Below are 19,654 nucleotides of genomic sequence, written 5' to 3'. Positions count from 1 at the left end.
CAACAGATTAGCGATGAATTGACACCATTCATCTTGGCTGGAAGGTTCGGTTGGAGGGGCGATTCTTGGGAAATAATTCAATCTGCGGTGCATTGAGCTCGATGTTTGTATGTGACCGCTTTAATCAAATAAATCGTTTTCAATAAACTCTTGAAGTGTCAATAAGTTTTCGAACGATATCGGTTTATAGACTTTTAACCGACGGAAATCGATCAATAAGCGTATATATCTTTGAGACTTGTTTTAAATTCAAGTCAATTTGTAGAAGTTGGGCGACCTTTGAAAACCCCATGTTATTTGTCTGTTATTCTTCTTTTTCTTTTAACACCAATATGGCCAATACTTGTATGCATCCTGAAAAATTATAAACTTGCGTTTCTCATGTAAAACGCAAAAGATACAAGAACAAGGCAAAAATGACGCGTGGAGTTCCCTGCCAAACGCTTCATGTGGTTATGTCGGATTTTATAATGTTCAGTTTGTTTAGTTGAAACCATAATGAAAAACACAAACCAAAATGAATTAATCTTACCCGAAACTTCCAGAGTTTTACGTTAATACCACTGGTAACCCAACCTTTTTGATGCCAACAGGATTTGTTTGATATTTTTTCTTTTGTGGACATATTGTTTATCACAATCGATATCACTGAAAGACCTTTCAGTTTCTTCAGTTCTTAATTTTCTATAACTTTCACTTGTTCCTTCAACCTGTGATTTTAATTTTTTTCAAGATGTTGAAAATTTTTGATAGCAGCTGTCAAACACGTCTTCAAGCAAACGATGCTTACTTTGATTGATACTTTGACGCCCTTGTTTAATTTTTAGTTTTCTTACGCACTAATACAAATTATTTAAATAAAAAAAAGTTTGAAGAAGTTACAAACGTTGCTAAGGATTATCAATCCAAAATGAAAATCAATTATTCTTTTCAACTCTCAAGAAAATTAAAAACATTTTAAACATGCAGATATTTCATCTTCAGGGATTGATTTATAAACCAACCAATGCAGCTGGAACCATTATTTTTAGTCACATGAAGCCAAAAACCTCCAACTCCCGTAAATCCCAAAATGGACCCACCACCTACAACCTGGAACGATCAACGGTCCTGCCTGACATATTCCAGACAACACCGGGCCCGAGTCCAATTACCGGACCAAATCACCCTGCCATATCCATAAATTAAAGTTTCAGTTTGGAATCTTCAATATACTTTAATTACAGCTAACCGCACCAAATTTGGCACGTTCACTGTTGTTTGATGGCTGCGGGTTTTAAGATCGCCGATTTCTTCTTCTCGCTTCGGCTAATGATTCTGAATGTCAAGCGCACGGGTTCTTTATGTCTGCTTTACCCTTGTCATTGACACCGTTTCTGTTTGGCGCGTACCTACTTGTATCATTGATAAGCCCTATTCGCCTCAGCTCCTCATCGCCCAAAATCCCACGGAATAGATTCGTAGAACACTACACAGTTGATGACTGGTGGTGATAGATTTGTACCTTACTATGAAAACGCGTATCTTGCAGCCATCGTAAAAGCGCACAAAACACGACCGAATAATGATGATGTGCTGCTAACTTTGCCAGAAGAGGCGCGCGCACTCGTCCAAGCCCATAACTTTTAACGACAGGAATAATCTTTCTCACTATTCTTTAGTTTGACGACTTCCAAATCACCATTGGCCTCTGAAAAACTCTGACTCCTACAATTCAAATACCTGCTTCAAGAAAGAGAGATAGCTATCAGGAACGCATAGGAACCCATCTGTAGTTTGTCCGGAATAAAATGCCATTGGTCATATGTTTAAATTTTGTCAAACTCCCACAACTGACTCGTAAGAGAGGGCAGACAAAGGGTAAGCGCATCTAATGAATTAAAGTTGCAAATCGCGCGAAGGGAATCTTGCGTAGCTCGATAAGAATCTCCTAAGTATTTAGGGTCAGCCCTTCTATTTCTACTAAGTCGCCCTTTCTTATGTTCAGTAGGGGGTATGACTTTTTTTTATTTCCATAACCCCGAAAATTTTCCTTTTCAAACCAGATAGATGCAGGATAAGGAAAACAGCGTTATTTGCTTACATAGACCATTTTTTTTCATGAGAAGAAATACAGATTTCTACGGAATATTGTAAATGGTAAACTTCAGAAGGATTTCGGTATTTCAAAAATAAAAAAAAAACATGAAGATATTTTCTACGATTATTATTGTTGTATTCACTCTTCTTTATTCGACGTTCAATGGTTCACTCACTCTACCATAAGCGGAGGGATGATGATGATGCTGCTGGAGATTGTTGAGTCCAATAGTCAACGTGCTGCTAAGTGCAAGCTGAAGTTGGAAAAAAACACTCCAGCATCCCATCGAGCGCAGTAATTTCTGTTTCAATATTGATCACTGGTGTGATTAATTATCTTAACAGCATCAATCGAGTGTTTTGCTCAATGAAACAGAATGATCTATCCAAATGACTCACAAAAGTTATTATGAATGGTGGATTATTTTACAATTCTTTGACATTGAGTTAATACGATGAACATGTTACGAGATCGTTTTAATTAACTACGGACTTTGTTGTATCTTTTCAGAAAATGTACTCGCACAAACAAAGCGCACATTCCGCACAGGAGCTGCTCAGCCCCGTGCTCTTGGCTCCAACCCGAAGTCCAGTCATTCATCGGCCGTCGATTTCAACTGCCCAGAAGAATTCGGATATTATCCACACCCGTCAGATTGCTCACAGTACTATGTATGTGTGTTCGGTGGTGCTTTATTGGAAAGTTGTACCGGAGGGCTGATGTACAGTCACGAGTTGCAAACTTGCGATTGGCCCCGGAATGTAGGCTGTGATCTGCCAGCACTGAGTGCTCCTGCCGGTCCTTCGAGAACATCAGCCGTAACGCCGCGAGTCCCACAAGTACTGTCGCGTATCAGATTCTCCAGCGTTCAATCAGCTCCATCCGCACCTTCCGGCCCATCGGGTCCCAGTGGTCCCAGCGGCCCAACTGGTCCCGAACCATCTGCTCCAGGTCGTATCCAACGAGTTCAATCGATCCCACCTCCACCACCACCAGCAAACCCTAATCCGATCATTACCACTCGCGGTCAGCCGAAAGAATCGCCACAAGAAGACATTGCCAAGGTAGATGTTGAAAAGCTGGGTAATTTGTTTGATCCAAGATTTAATTGATTCTTCTGATGTCACACAGCTCTACGCCGAAGCTCACGACACTCTTCCCCCGGTTGAAGAGGAAGAGTCAGACCGACAGCAACGTGTCTATCGTGGTCAGCCAAGCACCGTTACCCAGGTTCAGCGAGATCGCGACGGTATTCTGCAGCAACCCAGTGTAAATGCCATCCCAACCCAGGCTAAAGTAGGTTCCTTCGCGTACAGTGCCCAGCCACAGCCGTTCAGGTAAGTCCTACTTTCTGTTCTTGCACCCGCTGGGAACTGGCCCCACTAATGGTTATTCCGTAAGAAATGCATACACCTAAGGATACCTCTGCTGTATTCTTCTGCACCAAAGTTGTTTGTTTCATTTTTCAACTGTCAAATTTCTACATTTTCTACCTCCTAAATCTTGAACTTCCATTTCACGAAAACAGTGACGACGACAAACTGCAAGACCTTGACCACAAAGATCTCAAAAGTCACGATCGAAGAAAACGCGATGTGGCAGAAGAAAGTGACAAAGTTCTTGACATCAAAGACAGCTCAATTGATCCCATTGTCAATAGCGAAAAGACTGACGCATTGGTAGAGAAACACCCTGTTAAACGTTCAAACGATGACGAAACTTCGGAAACGAAAGAACTTTCCGACTCAGAAGAATCCACAAGCAGCGCTGAAGGTACCCGGACAGCTCGACAGCTGCGACCGATAGGAAACTGGCAGTACAGATCACTTGACACCTCGTTGTCACGCCAAAACAGCTTTCCCCCTAGTAGCTATGACCCATTTACATTCTCGGTTGGACCAACTCAATCGACCCTTATCAAATCCGGAGCACGGTACTACCAACCTCAGACATACAGTAAAAAGGAAATCACAAACAATTATAACGATTATCTGGAAGCTTACGTCAAAGCTAAGCAGACTGCCCAATATCTACGGCCAGTAGAACTACCAAATCAGAAGCCTGTTTCGAGTCTTCAAAACTACAAAACAGTTACCAAGATAAATCCTCAGGAAACGCTGATACCACTGCTGATCTCTAACCAATCGCCAAAACCTCAATACCAAACAGCATTTACCGCAGCAGCATTTGTGAATAATCAAAACAAAAAGTTTACGACCCCAGTCCCGGACATAGACGACGAAACCATTCCAGACAACTTTGCCTACTTTCACTTTGGAAACAGTTATTCGTCCACGCCGATTTCGGTCAACAATCACGCAAAAACTGCGGCTAAGCTCAATCCCGTTCCACAACCATCCGCAAAGATACCTCAATCAACGAACCGGACTCCATACATAGCATTCAGCTCGGTCGGAGGCTTTTTCAACAATCAACCCACTGCTAACCCTCTGAAGGAAACATTCGCTGGAGTATCCAAACATCACGGAAGCGGACAGATCCAAGTACAGCAAGCCAAGAAAAAGATTCTAGCTGGTCCAAGCACGACTTCTCCCGTTTACGATTTTGGAAATTCAATTTCGGCTGGAAGCGTACGATATACAACACCAAAGCCCCCATCCTCATCACTTGAGTACTATCCTCAAAACATATTTGTAGGAACTGGAAAGATCACAAGTAACATCCCTGCACAGATAAACTACAACAAATATCATGATAAGCCATTGTATGAAGCTTCTTCACCAAAACCAACCGGATACTTTTCAACCAAATCCACCAACGGTTTTCAGCCTATATCAATTTCAACCACCCCGCGATTTTACAAACCCGCTAACCAAGGTAGCTCAGATTATGCAAATTTCTTTGAAAATATCAAAACAAGTCACGTGCAACATGTCAACACCAAGCTAACTGGTGACATCCAAGACTTCAGTTCACAATATCCCAAAAACGGTACAACGAACCTTAGGCCAGTTCAACAAGTCGAACAGCATTATAAGCTGTATTATTCTCCCTCGACTGTTAAACCGACAAGAGACTACGGTGAGTACTACTATGAACAGGATGAAATAGAAGATGATCGGGGCCATAAATATGTCAAAAACACACTGAACAGTAACCGCAAACCAAGCTATCCAAATCGCCCCAATGAAGATGACGATGACGAGTACTATGAAGATGATGAAGATGAAGACGACTACGAATACCGGTATCCGGTTAACAAGTCAAAGTACACCCCAATGACAGAAACCATGGCACCAAGGCCGCTTAATAATCTTACCACCCCGAAACCCGCCGCTTCCGTCTCTGGTCATCTATATTATAGTAATCATAAGTATGAAACTACCACATGGCGACCAAGCACAGTGACCACACATGCCTCAAGCGCTACAAGTGATATACCCCCGATCATCAAATTCCCAGAAGATGTATTCCAAGGTATCAAACCTTTGGCCGATATACCACGGTACCTCAATAAATCAACTTTAAGGCCGTACACAATCCGACAGCGCCTAAGACCAACTCCGATATCTAATTCAAACCTCATTGACGAAACCACCGCAAAGGAACTGCTCCGTACAACGGCCAAATCCCTTATTGCCAAAACATCGGCTAAGACAACGACGACTACCACCACCACGTTCGCTCCTAGGACAACGACCACGACCACGACGACTACTACTTCATCGCCACCGGCAACTCGAACGCGGACAACTCTCAGCTCGACTAGCGCTGCTTCGACCGACGACACTACCTCTCGGAAACGGTACACCATTCGACCGAACCGAGGCCAGCAACGCTGGAGAACTACTGAGACACCCGACCAGTCCACGATTGCTACTAGCACTCGACCAAACAAGAACGCGAACCGTGCAAATCGTTTGGAACTCGATGAACGGCTCCCGAACAGGTACGAGTATTACACCCTCTTGTTTTTATCCTTTGTTGTGTTGTGGGTTTCATACATTGCTGGCCGAAAGTGAGTGAGATAGAGAGAAAAAGAGTGGCACACTTTACCGACCCGGATCTCAGGTGACATGGACATTTGTAAATATCTTGGTTGAATTCTACTAACTTTTGAGCTGTTCACGACTCCTGTTGTACATACTACCCCTTCCATGCACGGATTTGAATCCCTACCTTGTGTTCGTGTTTCTGTTTTCTACCTGTAGTTTGTTTATACAACATTCTAATTGTGGCGTGTTTTCCCAACAGAGTTGAAACGTCTTCACCCGCGCCTAACCGATACGTTCCGGAACAACCGCAAAAAACCGTACTGAGCCAAAGCAGCAAAAACTACTACAACACTAGCAACTACGATCCGTCTGCCTACGATAACTACTACGCAGTCTATGACGACGATGTGGAACTGTACAGAGATGTTGGTAAGTACTTCCGTCCGAGGCTGAGGCTTGTTCGACATTGTTGCCTACATTTCAACCCTCCTTTTTCCCTCATAGAATATCAACCGCAGTACAACCAGAACAGACAACAGTCGCCACCACCACCGCAGAAGACCATCGTTTCTACCACCTACAGACCAACCGTAGTAACAACCGTCGCTCCAGCAACTTCTCAGCGAGAACAGTCTTCTTATGTTACTTCTCCCAGAACTACATACCAGCAACGTCCCTCTTATCAGGATTACGATGATGCTCTCGTTGCACAAGTATGATCAACTTTTATAGATTCGATTTTCAATGCGAAATAATCATTTCAATTTTTCCCTCCATAGCTCGATGATGATCGTTATAATCAGAAACAAACGCACACTCAACTCAGGTACCGAATTTCTGTTTTCTTTCATATTTTTTTAATACGTTACTGTGAAGCTGATGCTTTCAAATCTAGATCTCCCATAAACCAAATAATTATCTAACCATATATTTTCGCTATTTCCTGTTTCTCTTGTTACGAATCAAATCAAATTAAAAAAAAATGTCCCCCCAAATTCGGAACACCAAATCGAACACAACTACCCAACAAAAAAAAACTCCTAAAATTCAACGCGGGAATGTTGAATTTATCCTCAAACAAATACACATTGATCAGGAACGATCTAAACTCGATCTCTGATCGTCCGATTTTGGTATCGTCAACAATTAGAACCTATAACAGTCCCAAATACCAGACAGCTTTCGTCACATCACCCGAACCGTTCTCACTACCATCAACAACCACTACCAGAACCACTACAACCACGACCACCACTACTACAACACCGGCTCCACCACCACAGTACTATACCACAAGGTATTAAAACAGTCTAATCGAAAAAATTCTAATACCTGAATTGGAATCCAAGTTTTAACTTCATGTGCTTCTGTGTGACGTAAAACATAAAATTTGTATCATCGCTTTTCCGTGTCAAACAAACTTCTAAATTCAACATTTTATCATTGAAAAAAACCCGGTAGTTGTGTGTGTAGTGCCATCATTTAGGACGTAGAGAAATTTTATAGATTTTTGTTTTTGTTGGAAACATTTGTAGCGCTTCCACCTTAAATGTTGGTTGATGAAATCACTTCATGTTGGTTTTGCTGTGTTTTGTGTGTATTGTCAGTATTTTATGTCGCTTGATACTCGCTGTCTTTCCATACTGTTTTCTTTCTCATCATTCGCCTATCGTATGTTGCTTTCTCCCTGAGTTGCTATAATTTCCCTTTTTCTGTAAATTTTAATCTATCTATACATTCTCTCAATGGCTTTTGCTTACTTCATAAATAAACATTTCATAAACACTCTGTTCAACTCAAAAATCGAAAACATCAACCACATGAAAATTTAGATTATTACTGTTCGATTCTTTGCGGTTCATATGTGTCTAAACCAGAAATATTACAACAATTTTTTTGTCAACCTGCAAACTAATGAGGACCGGATCCAGTTTAGGCCCCATTACCCAGTCCCGCTAAATGGTCTAGTTGCAATCCTCGACGTGAATAACCTCTCTAATTCTAAATTACTCGTGCTCTAGATTATGTCCATGCCAGTCAGAGTAGTGCTCCTGAGCGTGTTCATTGTCGCTAACTGATGCCTTTCGCCTAATTTCTCTTTAGAATTACCTAAATTACCTACTAGTAAACAAGCGTTTCTAAAAAAATCTCCAACAAATGCTATTTATTCCTACAGATCATCACAATTGGATGAAAAGCCCAATAAATCAACCCCCAAAACAATAATATTAACACTCGCAGCACGCGCGGGTTCCTCCTCAACTACCACGACCTCTACGGAGACTCCCATCCTAGTGTCCTTTTCCCCGTTTTCCTACTCTGCCCGGGCAGCCAGTACGATGAGTTCGAACATCTACCGACCTTCAAGTAGAACTACAACCACAACGACGACTTCTGCTCCTTCAGTCATCGGTTTTTCTCTTTCGGACAGCAGCGACAAATCTTTACGAGTACCTCCTGAAATAAAATTTCACCCAATTCCTGAAGACAGTTACTACGACGACGATGATGAGTATCCTCTTACCAAGACGCGTTACGAGTACGAGGCTCAAGACAACGATAGTAGCAACAATCCTTCTGATAAAAAATTTATCACTCAAAAGTTAGTCCCGGTTAATCCACCACCCTCTGCCGCAACCAATTACGATTACTCCAACCCTCGAGAAGACAGCCCTTTTTCGTACGATCAACCTAAAACTTATTTCTCGTATTCGTTCAACAAATCACCTTCTCCGTCTCCTTCGACCACACCTTCAACAACAACGACGACAACTACATCAACCACCACCACCACCACCACTACTCCCAAACCAACTACTACAACCACAACCACAACTACAACACCAGCTCCGGTAACCGTGCGTCAGAGAGTTCAGAACCAATTTACACCCGATGTACAATCGGAAGGCTTCAGGCCGAATCAAAATGTACCATCGTCAAAAATTCCTAACATTGCAGACTATGATAGTTACGTGAATACTGGTAATCGACCACGTGGTCAAAATACGTTCCTCAAAGCCATTGGCACCACCCTTTCGGCTACACAGCAATCTACAATTGCTACTTCTACTGCCCCTGGATCTGTGAATCCTTCCATTGTACCAGCTTCGTTTGCTCCCAGTAAAAATGATCAGGTCGTACGATTTACTCTGAATTCCAGTTTTGGAAGTTCTCGTGTTAGTGACTCGATTGGAAACGACAAGCGCCCAACACAATCCACACGGCTAAGCGTCAATCAAGATACACTTGACTCAAACAATGGAACCGTGAGGATTACATTGAGTTCTACTTTAGCCCCAACTACCACCACTCAAAGGGTACAATTCTTCCCATCCTCTCCCCGGTACGAAATTCGACCACAGGCACCTTCACAATCCCCTACCAGATATGAAATCAATCCCGAACAATTTGAAAATAATAAATCGATACGGTTAACCCTGAGTACTGGAATTGGAAACAAACCAAACCTCTCTAAGGGTACTGTAGAAACTGTCAATGTCGTCCCCTCGAATCAAAGGTACAACCACCATTCATCACGAGACACTACAACAACTACCACTACTGAAACACCTACACCATCTTCCAATATCCCACGATTCATTCCCAGCTCAACCGTCCCAACACTAAGATCACGTATTTATCAAGAACCCGTTGAAACGATTCCTTTTGGTAGAAGTACACCACGTCCTACCAGTTTCAAACTTCAAGACACTGATCCAACTTCTTCTAGTGAATGGGTTGCATCATACCCAGACAACGTTTTATCAAGTCCTCAAACCAATACTCTTCAGGAGCATGAAGAACAAGAACTAGATGATTCCTTTATACCGTCAAAACCATCTGTAGAAACTAAAACCTTACCCCCAACTAGATTCCCACCTCGAAGCACCCAACCTCCAACCGCTGCTGAAGATAGCAAAAAACTTGCCGAAGCTATTCAAAGTTTTACTTCCAGAGGTCTTGTATTCAAAGAAAACCTGAATAAAACCCTTGAATCAAATACTGGTTCTCGAACGGTAGTTTCTCCCTTCAAAAGCCTCGAAGTTCAACGACAAGCTACCTCTTCCGATAAGCCATTTGCCTATTCTACTTCACGTGTGGTAGCAAACATCTACCGTACCACTACTGAATCCCCACGAGAACCCGCAGTACGGAGCTACTTCCTTATCACTGCTCCCCCAAAATTGGCTTCGTTTGCCCGTTCTAGCACTCTTTATTTCACCAGCACAACAACCGACGCACCACCAACAACTACTACTACTAGCACGACCACTACCACGACGACAACCGAAGCTCCATCAACCACGACAACTACTGAAGCTACCACAACAACAAGTACCTTGCCACCCCCAACTAGTACCACAATAAGTTCCACTATCTACGAAACATCTCCTGATGAAATCTTATCCACTACTTCTCCTAGATCTACCGAAGTATATCGAGGTCGATATCGTCCCAATTTTAATGTTGCCAAATCTTCCGAGACTTCAGAAGAAGTCACTACCCCTCGGTATAGAATTCGTAACCGTGGTTCTCATCGTCGAACTTACACGCGCCTTCGACCAACTAATCTAAACGGAGTATATAGTACAACAACTAGCTTTAATCAAACAAACGTACCAATCTCCAGCACCGAAAGTACCGTGCTTACCATTTCATCCGAATACCCAGATCACAGGGTAACTCCATCAACGATATCATCGATTGCTTCGTCGACCAGTTCTCACTTGAACGGAATTGGTTCGACTGAAAGATCTCGCTATGACGGCGAAAATGCTCCTGCTAAATCTTCCCATTATAAGTCACGTTTTAGTGACGATAGCGTAGAAGTGTACAAAAAGGGGTCGGTAATTTTGGAAAACGCAACCAATTCTGCCGATGTAGTTGAAATCACTGACAAACCTGTATATTTTACTCGGTACCACCTTACATCGACTGAACAAAATTCTTTTGGACCATCCTCCAACAGCAAGACTGAGTCGACTACTAAGAAGTTCCGTGCCACTGTTGAAATGCCAGAAATGAATATTCCTACCGAAAAAGAGCTGTTATCTTATAACCAGAATGACAGTATCAGTAACGAATCGGAAGAAGACGAAGACGAGGAAGAAGACGGAGACGTGCCGGAAGAGGATCTGGTGGATTACTCCTATCTTGAAACTACCAGTGCTGCTACTACTACGACCAAACCTACTACCACAACGACTGTGCGATCGACTTATACCTCTTTCAAACCTCACTATCGAGCTACTAAACGATTCACTACCACTACTTCTACTACAACCGAATATCCAACAACGACCACGACGAGTAGTACCTCGCCTCGATACGTTCCAAGCACTACCACTCAGTTGCTGAACTTGACCACGACAACGCAATTGTTGCCAAACAAATCACGATCGACATCGTACTCTTCGACGTCTTCTCCCGTATACGACTCAGACGAAGACTACAATGACGATCCATCGTCGTCCGTCGAACAAAACGTCAACCTGGACTCCGATCGTACGGCTTCAACACCAAGCCCCGTAGCCGTTACCACTGTCACCACCTCCAAAACCAATACCAATACCACCCCTCGCTTACCCACCACATACTCCAACGGCAAACTGCCACCACGCGTATCCAGAGTCAATAATGCCATAAAGACCACGATTGCGGCCGCACAGCTGCCTCGCCGATACAGTAAACCGTCAGCCGGAAAAAGTATACAATGTACAGAAAACTCACTTTCAGCCAAGTGCAACGAAATCCCCTCGAGGTACTGATTCAAGTCCAACTTTTCTCTACCTTTTTTTGTTACTCTTCATTTTACAAAACCAATTAAGCAAACTAAAACTAAACCTACTTAAGCCAAGCCTACAACAGACCTTATCGTGTATTGGTTACTCTGTCGCACTTGCCAACCAAAAATAAAACACTTGAACTGCTAGTGTTCCTAGTCTTGTTTCCAGTTACCTATCGCTATCATTGTTGTTGTTGTTATTCGTTAATTTTTGCATTATCCTAGCTATTTGTTGTTTTTGTTTTGTTTATTTAGTTTAATACAATTTGTTCAATAACTTGTCTCTAAGCGCAAATACCACTGCAAATTCACCACGCCAACACCACCACCTGCTGATTACCAAATGCCAACCAACAATAGAGTTTAAAAGAAACAACCTAAAACTATAGTCGATTGTTGGTATTTCTTTGCCTTCACGTCACCCGTTCTTCACTTGTTCACAAGCTCTTCTACTTCTTTTTTTTTTTGTTCAACGAGTCGACAGTCGCTTCCTCGGTGTGCTCTAATCAATCCCATTCAAACACTTTCAAGACTGTGTGGAATGCTACAGCTACTTCCTCGCTTTATCGTACGTAGAAGATGCCGTAGTTTGTGAGCGACTGCCGATCAAAGCCTGCTTCGTCGGTTGTCCGCTTTCAATAACCCCAAAGTTGACGTTGTTTAACTTTAGAACTTTAAATCGGTGAAATTTCTCGGATTACTTTTTACTTCAGTCATGGAAATGTGCTTTTTGAAAACCGTAGTTTGTTGTTGTTTTGTTATCTGTATTTTTTGCTATCTAGTGGTAGTAGATTATCGTTGAGGGTGTGATGTTTAAAGCTATTCATTCGTTCAACTTCCTCAAGAAAGGAAAGTGTAGCTGAAAGGTTGAGGGAAAGGTAAAGGCGACATTCAAAAACAACCATTGGTTTTATAATCGGTAACTTCATGTATTGCTTTGTCCATCTCAACGATTGGTCATTAAATAAGTAAAGGGATTAAAAAAACGCGATTTGGATTAGTGATAATCTGAAACAATATCACATTACACTTACTATACCTTGGTTTATTAACTTGATCAAACATGTTTTGTCAAGTTTTTCAAAAGAAAAGCAGTATGGAGGTTTTTAATCGTAAAATTATATAGTTAGAACAGATTGGAAGACGTTTTGTTTTTAATCTTTCAAAAGTTATCAAACTTAAAAAATTTATTTCAACAACCAAGTTTCCACAAAACGCTGTTGTTTGAGTGCAGAAGGATATGAGTGTTTGTTAACAACTACGTTAAAATTTTCAAATCTTTCGAAAAAACATGATTTTTCGAAATTTTCTCTTAACGTTTATTTCTTTCTTACATTTCCTACGCATAAATTATTAACCAATTTAAAAAAATATTATGTGTCAATTCTTTTCCATCTCCACATCAACTTTTGTAAATCTTTGACTTTGATTCAAGTGCTGATTCTTTTGTACTTTTTGTATAATGAATGGAGATATATATAATAAATTAATAAAAACAAACTCATACTACTCAGCTAATTAGCTTTTTACTTTTGAAGTGATTAAGAAGGTTATATTTCCATTCTTGAATAACTATCAGTTTCCTTCTGTGCCATTTTTCGAATTATGTTTTAAAATTGGCGTATTTACTAGAACCAGTGATGGGTATCTTTACTACATAGTATTTTTGACAATTATAATTTAATTTTTTGAATAGTAGATACTGATAGATATATCACGTGTTATAAGATCTCATTATGACGTTGTATTTTAACGAATTAACAACACAGAACTGATTGAAAATAGTATCCAAAGGCATTTAATGGTTTGCAAGAATACTTATAGGGTATGGTAAGTGTTCCTAATAATTACATCACCAGCCCACAGAAAGTGTACTAAGTATGCCGCCGTGAACGAGACTCGATCTCATGATCTCTGGCTTAGAAGACTCAAACGCTATCCTATAGGCCACGGTTGGTGAATTCTAATAAAATTCTAATCGATAAATAGTCTGTCCAAATGAATCAAAGTTTTCAGCATTTTTTTTAAGAAAACCCTATAAATGGAACATTTAAGTTAAATTTGCTATCCGATTCAGTTTTTTTCTTTTTCCGATAAATTATTGACATGATTTTAATCATAAGAACGACTGAACAAGTTTTTTTTTCAAGAAAAAACCTAAAAAAAACGCTATAACCAGAATGAGAAACATTTTTTTAATCAATTCCTCATGTTGTTTTCTATCAAAGTCATGGCATGTTTCGATTAGAATTTTCATTTCAAAGCAGATGACTTTTCAGGATGAACATTTCACCATAGGCAAAAATAGGAACATTATCAAAGGCAAAATTAAGAACAAATAGTGCCAAATAAGGTAACCGACGCACTTTTGAGAAATAAAATGTACCTAGTATTCAGTTCAGAATCTTAATTTGGATTCAAATCGAAGATCCATAGCTTATCAACGATCCGCCAACTGCAACGTTGATATAAAGTCGGGAATACCATAAAGATGGTAAAACGACTATAAACGAAACATATTCATAGCTTAAAATATCCAAATTTCGATAAATAAATCCATGAAAAATAATGTCCCCATTTTGCCAATCAGACCTCTTAGTTAATATAGTAGAAATAGTTTTACATTATATCTTTTTTCGTTTAGACACTCTTAACTATATACTTTAGTAACATGTAATGAAATCTCTTGAACTGTTCAATGAACTATTTGTAACATAGTTAGAATTAAGTTTTAATTGAACCAATATAAATTTGTAGAAGATCTTTAACCTAGACCGTCTTCATCAAAAATTTCTACTTATCGCGTGAGCTTGTTGTTGCGTGTAGGTGTCAATATGTACGTAGATTTGTGTGAGTGTATGTGTGAGTGTTTTGAAGCGTGCGGCTAAAATCACTCCAATTCTCTACCTGAAATACACTCCGATCCTAATTGCTTATCCTAGCATTGCCAATATTTTACTTCACGAAAATCCTACAACAGTCCAACATTAAACTACACCAAACCCTCCATCACAATACTTCAACAAATACACTCCCTGTCTTGTCATACTACATTCACCAACTTCCTTCCATTTCAATCCAGTCCTTCCAATTCCTCCCCAAATTTCCTCTCGATCTCCGTTTCCCAAATCCTAAAAATAAACAAATGCACCGTAGTTGATACTAACGTATCCTGATAACTAACGCGCCTTTTTGCTACAAAATTGAACTAAATCGGTTTCAATCTAATTACTAAATAACCCTACTTCAACAATCATCGATCTGCGCGACGCCCAGGAACGACTTCGCTCACCGACGTTCTGCACCATCTAGCGTTATTACTTCATACCTGCGCCCGCTTTGCTTTACTGACCTCAAAGATCACCGTTTCTTATTTTCCAAATTGCCTCTTCATCTGTCCATCGTCACTCGGTCAGAAGTTAACCGCTTCCTTCCATCTTAGCTACATAGAAGTATTGTGTGAAGCTTCACTCACCGTTGTAAGAGCCCCACAGGAAGGTAAAACCAAAAGTAGTGTCCTGTGGAGGCCGGTCGCTGCTCGACTAAACCTAGCTGAAGCGTAGGTGCCCTCACCAAAAACCCGGTTCATCTAGCTCCGGTTGATAGTTAATCTCATTCATAAAACATGAGCTTATTAGTTTGTAGTTCTAACTAGTAAGCAACAAGAGTTCTATTGTGGATAGTTAGAATTTGATTCGTCCGCTGTAAACTAATACATTTTTATTTTCAATTACCAATGACATCACGCCTGTATTCTGTCAAATTTGAACAGAGGCAGCAGCAATAGCAACACCAACAGCAATCGCAATCGTGGAAACTCGCAGTACATCACCGATACGCAGTCGACTGTGCCGGCAAACCGAGGAACTCATCCACCGTGAGTTGTCGAGGGTTCACAGTCTAGCTCCTACTAATGCCTTCCGATACGCTTTCTAACTTTCTTTCTCAGACGCGCCCGTCCCACGCTGAAGCCTGCCCAGACCTTTGTCTCCAAGGCGCAGGAATTCATCGACATCTATCGGTATCCACCAACGCGACCGGAACCTCTGTACCCACAGCCGAACCCGGACAAGACCGCTGCCAAGTGCCGCAAGGACGTCTGCCTGTTGCCGGATTGCTACTGCGGTGGCAAGGACATCCCCGGAGAACTACCCGTTGAACACGTGCCACAAATTGTCCTGCTCACCTTCGACGATTCGGTCAATGATCTGAACAAACAGCTCTACCAGGATCTTTTCGAACGGGGCCGCGTCAACCCCAACGGATGTCCAATCACCGCTACCTTCTACGTATCGCACGAGTGGACCGACTACAGCCAGGTGCAGAACCTGTACGCCGATGGACACGAAATGGCATCCCATACCGTATCGTAAGTTTTCATAACTTTTTTTCCTTTTACCAAAATCATTCTAACCAATGTCTACCCCCTAAACAGGCATAGCTTCGGCGAAGGATTCTCACCGAAGAAATGGGCCCGTGAAGTCGCTGGACAGCGGGAGATCCTATCTGCCTACGGTGGTGTCAAGCTGGAAGACGTCCGTGGTATGCGAGCTCCGTTCCTGTCCATCGGAGGCAACAAGATGTTCAAGATGCTTTACGATTTCAACTTCACCTACGACTCGTCGATGCCGGTGTACGAAAACCGCCCACCCAGCTGGCCGTACACGTTGGACTACAAGATCTTCCACGACTGTATGATTCCTCCTTGCCCAACTAAGAGTTATCCAGGTGAGTGTTCCAGTTAAAGTTCCCAAGCTTAAATATAAATCGTGTTTTCTCTCTGTCAGGTGTCTGGGAAGTACCGATGGTTATGTGGCAGGATTTGAATGGAGGCCGCTGCTCGATGGGTGACGCCTGCTCCAATCCACCGGATGCCGAAAACGTCTACAAGATGATCATGAAGAACTTCGAACGCCACTACACCACCAATCGGGCACCATTCGGGTTGTACTATCACGCCGCTTGGTTCACCCAGCCACACCACAAGGAGGGCTTCATACAGTTCCTGGACACGATCAACGCCATGAAAGATGTGTTCATCGTGACGAACTGGCAAGCGCTGCAGTGGGTACGAGATCCCACTCCACTGAACCGCATCAACTCGTTCCAGCCATTCCAGTGCAACTATGGGGTTCGTACTTGTGATGATGACAGTTTCAAACGAACTTTTGACTCAACGTTTACTCGTTCCCTTTCAGGATCGTCCCAAGCGTTGTAACAATCCTAAGGTGTGCAATTTGTGGCACAAGTCCGGCGTCCGATACATGCGGACCTGCCAACCCTGCCCCGACATCTACCCGTGGACTGGTAAAACCGGAATTCGCTCGTCGCGGATCGACAGTGATATCGAAGTGGCAGATACGAACTAAGTCAACTCCCTCTCTTGTATGAGATTTTCTGGAACTTGAACTACCATTTAATCTACATCGAAACTCTATCTTAAACAGCAGGAAATCAACCGTTTATTTCATGTTTGTGAAACGGAAAAGCTTTTTCAATCCAACAGTGATACGATAAGTAACATATCTGATTGCAGATGTCACACGATCGAGGAAAGTTCTAAATATCTTGGATAATTTTATCAAAAGACTAGATGATTCTTATCCTTTCCCCTCTTGAAGGCGAAAAGAAAAGCAATACAACTAATTTCTTTTGGAACGAGTCACTGGTTCTCAAGTATCAAGGGAATAGTGACAAAATATAACCTACATAAGATATTCGAATGCCTCGTAACGTGAAACTCAGATTGCGAATTCCTAGAGTTACTGTTAAATCACACCGAGAAACAAACTATGAGTTGCAGCTGCACTTTTCACATACTATTCACAAGTAATTGGTAATTTATTCTTGACATTGTAACTTCCATCGAGATAACCCTATAAGGGACAATAACCTTGTTCTTCATTCCTCATCAGCAACGGGAAAGAAGTTTCGTTCGATATTAAGAATATTTTCTTAGTTTACATAGTCGCACCCCTTAGAATGCATAAACTGTTATTTTTGTAAATACAATTTATTCTGAAACGATTGCGTAAATTGAGAGTTCCATAGCGATAGGACCATGACAAATACTCACTCGAAGGTAGCTCTTGAAAGCACAGATTAAGCACAACTTGTAACTCGTAAGACTTTCGACAGCGATAAGAAAACCAGACCGAAGCAAATGGTGTAATGTAGCACTGCCATATAGAAGAAAAATATCGCCCAGCACTTGGTTGCACAAGGAAACAAAAATCTTCAGAAAGAGCCCCAAAAGTCGCATTAACCTACTGAAAATGCGAGATATTCAGGTTACCTAGGTGTCCAAATCCATCGTTCAACCGAATCAAGGAATGTTCCTTTATCATAATAAGAAAAAAACTGCCACCCAACTTCCCTCGTTATAGGATAAGTTGTCCCACTTTGGAGAGACAAAATGTCATTCTTTTGTAAAAATAACTTCACTTTCGATCTGAGAGCTGCCATGATGGATTGCATACCTAGTTAACCTCAACAGCATACAATCAAGCACCTTCTGGGCAAAGACTTGGAGGATTCGACCAATTCTTGGATATGAAACTTTCGGAAAAAAATGATAAAAACAAAAATTAATCGATATACATAAGTGATATAAATATATTTATAGCTAGTTAGACAATAAATTATAAATTGCTGCTAGGAAAATCTTCAAGCCCCCTCCATTAGAGTTCTACGCCTCTCCGCCACTACTCCTGAGAAAGCAATCTATTGTACATAATATATAAGAAGTTTATTAGAAGCATACATCTCTTTCTTCAACGCACTGTCGGACATCGAATTAAGTAATCTTTGCGATTGTGTTTGACTTTTTCATATTATTTAATCTTTTCCCCGGTTGAGTGTATCCTTTTTTTATATTTCCAACCCACTGCTTTCTATTGTTGAATTTTAAGCATTCTAACCCTTCTGTGTAATCTTTTTCATTAGATCCTTAAGTCATTCTAGCTGTAACGTATTCTTTAGCCGTAGCTAGTGATATAGAAAGAAGAAAACTACATTTTCATCTTAATTAGAATCGCCACTTTAATCGAGTTAGAAACTGAAAAATTACATAAAATTTAATAAAACAAACATCTACGTGTATCTTTACCGCAAATGTATTTTTCGATAGAGGGGAAAATCTCGAGCGGAATTGAAGCAATCTAAAACCACACTAAGCAGAACGAAAATTAATAAAATAGTAAAAATCATAAACCGGTCGCGATTGTAGAATGTGTAGGTGTGAACATATGGGGAAAAAAGTGATGTAGAAAAGTATTGGCCGGGTGATAGAGCAAAGCAAATCTTAAAGACATTTTGTGCGACCGATGCGATAACTTCACGGAATGAATGTATCGAAATAGTTGAAATAAAAATCATGACAAATTTTAACGGTGTTGTTATATTTTTTTTCAGAAAATTTCGCGTAGTGTAAACTTTAAATATACCTACTCAGCCTGTTCAAACGAATAGGATCACAATAAAGCAAACTGTAATTAACTAAACCCACAGAAGATGGGTTCACATCTTAAGCCAAGAAAGTTGAAAAATAGAGAACTCATGATTGAAGTACAGGGTGAACTGTTGGTGTAGAAAACTCTCCTATCGTGCTATGTATATGAACTGTTTATCACTGTACTACTGACCAGCTTTCACGTCTGTTTTGCTTTCACGTCTGTTCCGGACGCTGGTACGTCGAAAAAGAGAGCACATTTCCTGCGGTTCACACGCAGGCTACTTTGACTATTGCTATGGGTGCTATGGTTACAGTGAGGGGAAAATGAGTGGAAGTGATCAGCCTACTGGGATTTACCAGCTTCTACAACTACCAACTTT

At 41.1% G+C, this 19,654-nt stretch overlaps 1 protein-coding gene across 4 annotated transcripts; it reads left to right on the top strand.

Annotated features, from left to right (window-relative positions):
- Positions 1 to 2,593: 2,593 nt before the first annotated feature.
- Positions 2,594 to 19,210, top strand: LOC129744385 (mucin-2). Of its 4 annotated transcripts, none has more exons than XM_055736890.1 (13): positions 2,594 to 3,144; positions 3,212 to 3,417; positions 3,609 to 5,990; positions 6,296 to 6,465; positions 6,541 to 6,749; positions 6,816 to 6,862; positions 7,133 to 7,333; positions 8,213 to 11,797; positions 15,594 to 15,698; positions 15,771 to 16,190; positions 16,257 to 16,549; positions 16,609 to 16,952; positions 17,020 to 19,210. In XM_055736890.1, exons 1-13 carry the CDS (start codon positions 2,800 to 2,802, stop codon positions 17,188 to 17,190), a joined length of 8,478 nt encoding a protein of 2,825 aa, XP_055592865.1. In that variant the 5' UTR covers positions 2,594 to 2,799; the 3' UTR covers positions 17,191 to 19,210. The 4 variants fall into 4 exon arrangements, with proteins under 4 accessions (XP_055592865.1, XP_055592863.1, XP_055592866.1 ...); XM_055736888.1 differs by having other exon boundaries at positions 2,662 to 3,144; positions 7,187 to 7,333; XM_055736891.1 differs by lacking the exon at positions 3,609 to 5,990 and having other exon boundaries at positions 2,662 to 3,144.
- The last annotated feature ends 444 nt before the right edge of the window (positions 19,211 to 19,654 follow it).

The sequence above is a fragment of the Uranotaenia lowii genome, chromosome 2 (genome assembly GCF_029784155.1).
Source record: "Uranotaenia lowii strain MFRU-FL chromosome 2, ASM2978415v1, whole genome shotgun sequence".
NCBI classification, from domain to species: Eukaryota; Metazoa; Arthropoda; class Insecta; order Diptera; family Culicidae; genus Uranotaenia; species Uranotaenia lowii.
Note: the sequence above shows the minus strand (reverse complement) of the source record. Positions and strands in the feature narration are given on the sequence as shown.